Source organism: Sinocyclocheilus anshuiensis, unplaced genomic scaffold (genome assembly GCF_001515605.1).
Source record: "Sinocyclocheilus anshuiensis isolate Anshui unplaced genomic scaffold, SAMN03320099.WGS_v1.1 scaffold579, whole genome shotgun sequence".
Classification (NCBI taxonomy): domain Eukaryota; kingdom Metazoa; phylum Chordata; class Actinopteri; order Cypriniformes; family Cyprinidae; genus Sinocyclocheilus; species Sinocyclocheilus anshuiensis.
In genome coordinates this window covers 1,713,960-1,720,473 of record NW_015551075.1, presented here as the reverse complement: position 1 = coordinate 1,720,473, position 6,514 = coordinate 1,713,960, and the positions used below count along the sequence as shown (strand labels likewise).

The window sequence follows — 6,514 nt, the reverse complement described above, 5'->3', positions numbered from 1 at the left end:
TGTGCTGGTACATGCTCTCACTGTGCCTCGTATAATGACCATTATGTTTATCTCTTCACAGCAGACAATTGCGTAGTCTAGTTCTGCCCTGGAACGACGCATTTTCTTTTTATAATGAGAGGGATGAAGACAAAGAAATATTGTGCTGCCAATTCCTGACTGACTCACAAATGAACTAAACACTACAAAAATGTGCCATTACTTGTGATAAAATTTAGATCTTATATTCTAAAAATCACTTTACATTGGTGTGTGCATTACGTATGATATTAGGGGTGGATATTTGGATATTTTGACCGAAATCATAGTAGATTCCCATTAACAGTATCTATACAATTCAATCAAAAGTTTGTTCAGTGCAATCAAAAGTTATTTATTTAGAATAATGTTATAGGCATGTGCTAATGCATATTCAAATACAGTGAATTACATTCTGACATTTGTGTGTGTGTGTGTGTGTGTGTGTGTTTGTTTATTTATTTATCTATCAATTAATTAATTAATTTAATAATCATGTGTTAATGCCTTTTTGTCCTTAATACAGGAAATTAAATATGTGGCAAATAGATATTTTTATTTTCTTCAAATAAAAATATTTATTTATTTATTCATTCATTCTATGTTTAGTAATCGTGTTAATGATTATTTTGGATAATCCAGCAAATTATTTACATTGCTTTTTTATTTATTGTTTAATTTATAGGTTCTTTAAGTTTATTCATATATTTATTTTTATTTCATAATAGTAGTAATGCCAATTTTGATCAATTCAGACCATAATAATTTTATACATTTAATATAAATTTGTTTTATATATTCTAGATAATTCAGTGAATTAAATACATTTAATACAGTATTTTTTTGCAAATGAAAAGTTTATTTATTTATTTGTTACTTTATTTTTTATTTTATTACTTCTATAGTAAATAGTTATGATAATGCTTATTTTGAATAATCCAGTAATTCATCTATTTTATTTGTTTGTTTGTGTGTGTTTTAGGTCATCAGCAGTGATCCATTCTGGGTTCCCACTACTGAAGAGGAGTACTTACACTTTGGAGAAAAAGCAGACTCGACCAATCAGACTCTGAAATACATGAACGCCGTTCGCAGACGCAAAGGCCTCTACGTGGAGGAGAAGATCGTAGAACATGCGGAAAAACAGCGAACTCTCAGCAAGAACAAATAAAGCCAATGACCCTCACTCAGGAAACACGAGCAGAATGGATTTCAGGAAACCCATTCTTATGGCAACTGTTGCATTAAATTCAATGCAACAATATATATAAGAATGGGTTTGCACAGTTGTTTAATTTATTTAATTGTTCTACTCATGTTTTATGAAAGAGCTTCTTTAAACCACTCCTTCATTTGACTTTACAGTAGCGCTCTCTAATGACCAACCAGTTGGCTGAAACGGAGCGGATAGTGATTCAGTCATTATCTTCAGAAATCGACATGTGCTTTTGAAAATCCGTTCAGTTTGTAACAGACCACGGGTTTCATTTATAATGGATCTCATGATTTCCCGTTGCAAATTGGTCGATAAACCAATGTTCAAAATGTTAATGGATTCAGTGACTGAAACTCATTAACTAATATCAGTTAAATCTGCTGAGAGATTTCAAATACAACTGAACATCAAGTCTTTATTCTACTGCACGCATCTATTGTAAAAATGAGCTGTGCTATTAAGCAATTAAGCAATTGCAGTGCACTCTGAAACCTAATGTTGTAAATATTAGACCGCAATTAAAGTCAGTTACACAGTTTGAGACATTGTTGGAGCAGACTGAAGGAATAGATTGTCTGATTTGCGCTTTTCCCTTCACATGTTCCTAGACATCCATTCCTTCCTCAGTTATTTAAGACAGGATTAAACCCAACAATTAAAGGGACATGCTTTGAAATCATGCTGTATCTTCTTACGTGTTTGGGATCTGACGACGAGTCCTCTTGAAATAGCGTTTCAATTAGATTGAAGTGAAGTGGCCCTGAAATGAATTCCACCATGGCTCCCTTTTGGTTTACAAACGTTTAAACCCTTGATTTAATTTGTGTGTGGAACACAGCTTTAATGGCACTGGGAGAAGGATTTGAATTTTTTTTAATAAGAAAGAGCAAATATCTTGTAAGGAGCTCCCGAAATACTGCAGCCTACTGAATAGCACACGTGTGAAATCACTACTGAGATTTAAGAAATAAACTCGACTGAACACACAAGCTGTTGCCTCTGATGTGCAGAATGTTTGTCCGTTCTGGTTTAACATGATCACTTTGTACCAATGCATTTTAATCATGTCATTTAGGAAATGTACTCATCTACCTGTTACAATCATAATGTTTCTTTAAAATTAATATTCTTTTTATCGTGGAGATCTTTTTATTTACATATAATAATAATTATTATTATTATTATAGTTATTATATGTAAATAAAAAAATCTCCATGTAAATGTAATATTATATTGTATGTATTATTATATGTTAATAATAATAATAACAACATTTTATGAAAACAACAATTTGCTATTGACATTTAATTGATTTACAGCCCTGATTAAAATCAATTAAAATGCTATAGATTTCATGATTTTTTTTTTCTTTTGTTTGTAAGCTAGATCAGTCAAATCTAAGATGTCCTTTTAATTACATTGCAAAGGTTGACAATTGAAACACACAGACTAAATAACGGCAATAAACAACAAAAAAATTAAGCATATATATATATACAAAGTTGGGTATGGATGATGATGATTATATTGAGTCCATTTTAAACTAAAGCAAACCTTATAGGTTTTTAAATTGCACTTTTATACTATTTCAACAGACTTACAATGAAATTAGCCAAGGAAGCGGAAATAAAAATTAAAAAAACACCAACCAACCATGATGATTATAATTGGCCCTTTTATAGTGTTTGCCATTAAATCATAATTTTGACTATGCATGGATCATAATGCAACATTTTGAAGAGAGATCTTCTTCAAAATGATTCATCAAACACATCAGTAGCTGGCTGATCTGAAGCCTGCTTTGCTCTTTTTTCACAGCACACACACCGCTGATATTCCAGTAGCGAGGACTGATCCCAGATCCCAGATCAGACGTCGAGTGCAGGGGTCAGTTCTGCAGCAGAGGGTAATGACCTGCATTAAGCTAATGGGGCTAATTTAGTGGCTTGAATGGCTTTAGTCAGCAGAACAGAGAAAGCCTTCAGATGCTGCAGATAAAACTCTTAACCAATGCAAATGGCAAGTTCCACTCAAGCCTTCACAGCTATTAGACTCCAGAGCTTATTTATGGCTTCAGACTCGTCATACTGGCCATGTGGGGGGAATTAGGGAGATGAGATATATGGCAGCACTACGCCAGCGGCGTCTGGAGAACAGGTCTCTAGCATTTATTTAGGGATCTGTATTGCAACTTTGACATTCCCGTTTTTTTCAGAAGTCCCATTCATTTTCTCCATAGTGAATTTGACTTTTAATGTTTTTTTTTAAGACAGACTCACTGTAAGCTCTGATATTTGCTTCCGTTGAAGCCACAAGTCAGTGTGTTTTTAATGTGTTTTGATTCTTGATAAAAAATGACTACCCATAATTCTAAAGGGAGACTCACCAATCAGAGAAGTTGCTGTTACCATGGAAACAGAAATGTGGTGGTTACAGAAATCACCAGTGACCGCCCACTGCCATGGAGCTCTCTGCTAATGATGTAATCGAGTCAGTTTGAAAGAAGTCTCTTATGCTCACCAAGGCTGCATTTGTTTGATTAAAAAATACTGTAAAAACAGTCAAATATTATTACAATTTAAAATAACAGTTTTACTATCTGATTATATTGTAAAATGTAATTTATTCCTGTGATCAAAGCTGAATTTTTAGCATCATTACTTCAGTCTTCAGTGTCACATGATCCTTCAGAAATCATTCTAATATGATTTGCGGCTCAAAAAACATTTCTGATTATTATCAATGCTGAAAACAGCTGTGCTGCTTGATATTTTAAGGATTCTTTGATGAATTGAAGCAGCATTTATTTAAAATATATATTTTTTAAATATTATAAATTGACTGTCACTTTTGATTAATGCAATGTGTCCTTGATTAAAATTATTAATTTCATTAACAAAAATCACACAGACCCCAAACTTTTAAACAATAGTGTACATCTAAATATGTTGCAATACATTTTAAATATTGTTCTATTTTATTGTTATTGTTTGCTTACATACGGACTTTTGGTCAAAAGTATACCATTTTTCTTAAGTTACATCACTTGATTAAAAAAATCAATGCTTCAGGGGAAAAATAGTTCATTCCATTGGTCTTTTTTTTTCCTTCCTCATTCATAAGTACCTTTTTTGCTTCAGGTCCAAATTTCCATTGTTATTCATCCAGTTTTTTTTTGTTTGTTTGTTTGTTTTTTTTAAGAATTATTGAAATTCCTGTGGAGAAAATAACCCAGAAAGAAACATCTTTTATGCTCTAGTCTATACCTATCATGGCAATAAACTTTTTTTTTTTTTTAACCTTTGAAATCTAGCAAATGAGTTTAATTAGGGTCAGACGTTGTATTTTGTAGTGACGTTATCATGTGTACAATAGTAAATGACACAAAATAGGATGACAGTGAATATTACAGGGTTTAAATGTGTCTTAAATTCACAATGAGCACTAATAAATCTAGCTGTGTCTGTTTGGAAAGGTGAAGTGTGTCTTTTTTGATACTGAAATGCTTTCGTAGGTTAACGTCCCGAAGAACGAACACTGGGACTCTCTGGAGCTTTTAAACAGCACAGCAACATAGACTCGACCAATGGCGAGTGTTTTACAAACATCTGCTTTGGATATATTATTAACAATAATCACTTCTGCCATGTTAAATGGTTCATTAGCTTAAGTGTAGTCTGTTGCCAAGCAGCACGATGATCAGAGCTGACTCTTGCAGCATGTTGAGTTGTACTGACATGTGGTCACAGGTGTGAGCGTCTATAGCATCAAACGCCACTCATCCAGTCAGATTTTAGAGCGTTTTATAATAAGACATATCAATGCAGCTTATCTCCAACTGAGGAGCAGCTGTTTGCTGAAAATCATATTTTATAAAGTTGATAAGCTTATGAAGCCTTGGATCTGCAGACCTTCAGTGGAACTAAAGCTGCAGCTGATTGTTGTGTAAAAAAAAATGAGATGTCATACTGTTTTATAAAGTTATTTTTACTGTTTTGAGTCATTTGTTTTGAACCTGTTTTGTTATATAATGTGAGATTTATTATTCATATTTTCATCTGATTCAGTAATGTGGGGACAGTTGCATAAACACAGTCATTATGTTAAAGGAGTGGAAAATGAGCCTATTTTCAAAAATAGTGGAGTGTTCCTTTAAGTCTTAGGACCTAGTCTGACTAACTAGCAGTTAGAGATAATGTGTTCTCAAAATTCTCAAATTTCACCAATCTAAGTTTTTATGCAACTGACTAAAAAAAATAAATGAATAAAAATAAATAATAATAATAATAAATGGATGACTAACTTATAGCTAAAACTATGATTAATTTTTTTTAAATTGAAATAAAGCTTAAAAATAAAATATGGATATTAGAAGACCTGGACTATTATAAATACAAACTGAAATAAGTTGATGTATATTACTAACTGAAATAAATTAAAAATGTTTCAAAATAAAACACTAAGTAATAAATAAAAAATATAAAACTAAAAGTTTATTCAAAATATTAATAAAGACTATAATAGTATATAAATAATACTAAAATAACACTGCAAACTTAATTGTAATCAGTGTTATTTTAGTATAATTTGGGATACTATTATAGTTTTTTATTATTTTTAATTCGTTTTTTATTTTTATATTTTATATTCCTTTTATATATTTTTTATATTTTGATTTTAGTTCATGTTTTAGTAATTTTGTTGCATGTTTTTTTTGTCATTTTAACTAGTTTTCACATAGTTTTGTTACTATATTAAATTTTTTAGTTTTATTTACTATATTAAGATCAACTAAATTAAAATGAGAAATGTTAAAATAAAAAATATATATTTTGTTTTATTCCAGTTAACATTTATTTTATTTCAAGTATTTGGATTTTTTTTTTAATGATTTTAGTTTTTTACTTTTAGTTAAATATAATAGTCCTGCTTGTAATACTAGTCTAAGCAGTTTATGCCCTGAACTTTTGAATAATTTGATAAAATAATTTTGAAAAGAAATGTTTGACTATATTATTGCAAAATATATTACGTTATGAAATAATAAGAAGAAACCCCAACATTATATTCATTCAGTTTCTAGCAAAATTAGCTGCATTGTAACATACAATATGCTTTATATAGTTACTGTGATATTAAATTACTCATACCAGCCACCTTTAGCAACATGGAATATTTGAGATACATAGTTGTATGATGTTTTTGAATGTCTGTGTGTGTGTGTGTGTGTGTGTGTGTGTGTGTGTGTGTGTGTGTGTGTGTGTGTGTGTGTGTATATAT

The 6,514-nt window shown here is 30.9% G+C and overlaps 1 protein-coding gene across 1 annotated transcript in view; it reads left to right on the top strand.

The window, feature by feature from the left end:
• efl1 (elongation factor like GTPase 1) overlaps nt 1–2,371 on the top strand; it is a 139,457-nt gene extending 137,086 nt beyond the window's left edge. Inside the window, exon 20 of the mRNA XM_016452221.1 lies at nt 1,001–2,371. Coding sequence (XP_016307707.1) covers nt 1,001–1,189 — 189 coding nt within the window. The 3' untranslated portion in view covers nt 1,190–2,371. The remainder of the gene's footprint in view (nt 1–1,000) is intronic.
• The last annotated feature ends 4,143 nt before the right edge of the window (nt 2,372–6,514 follow it).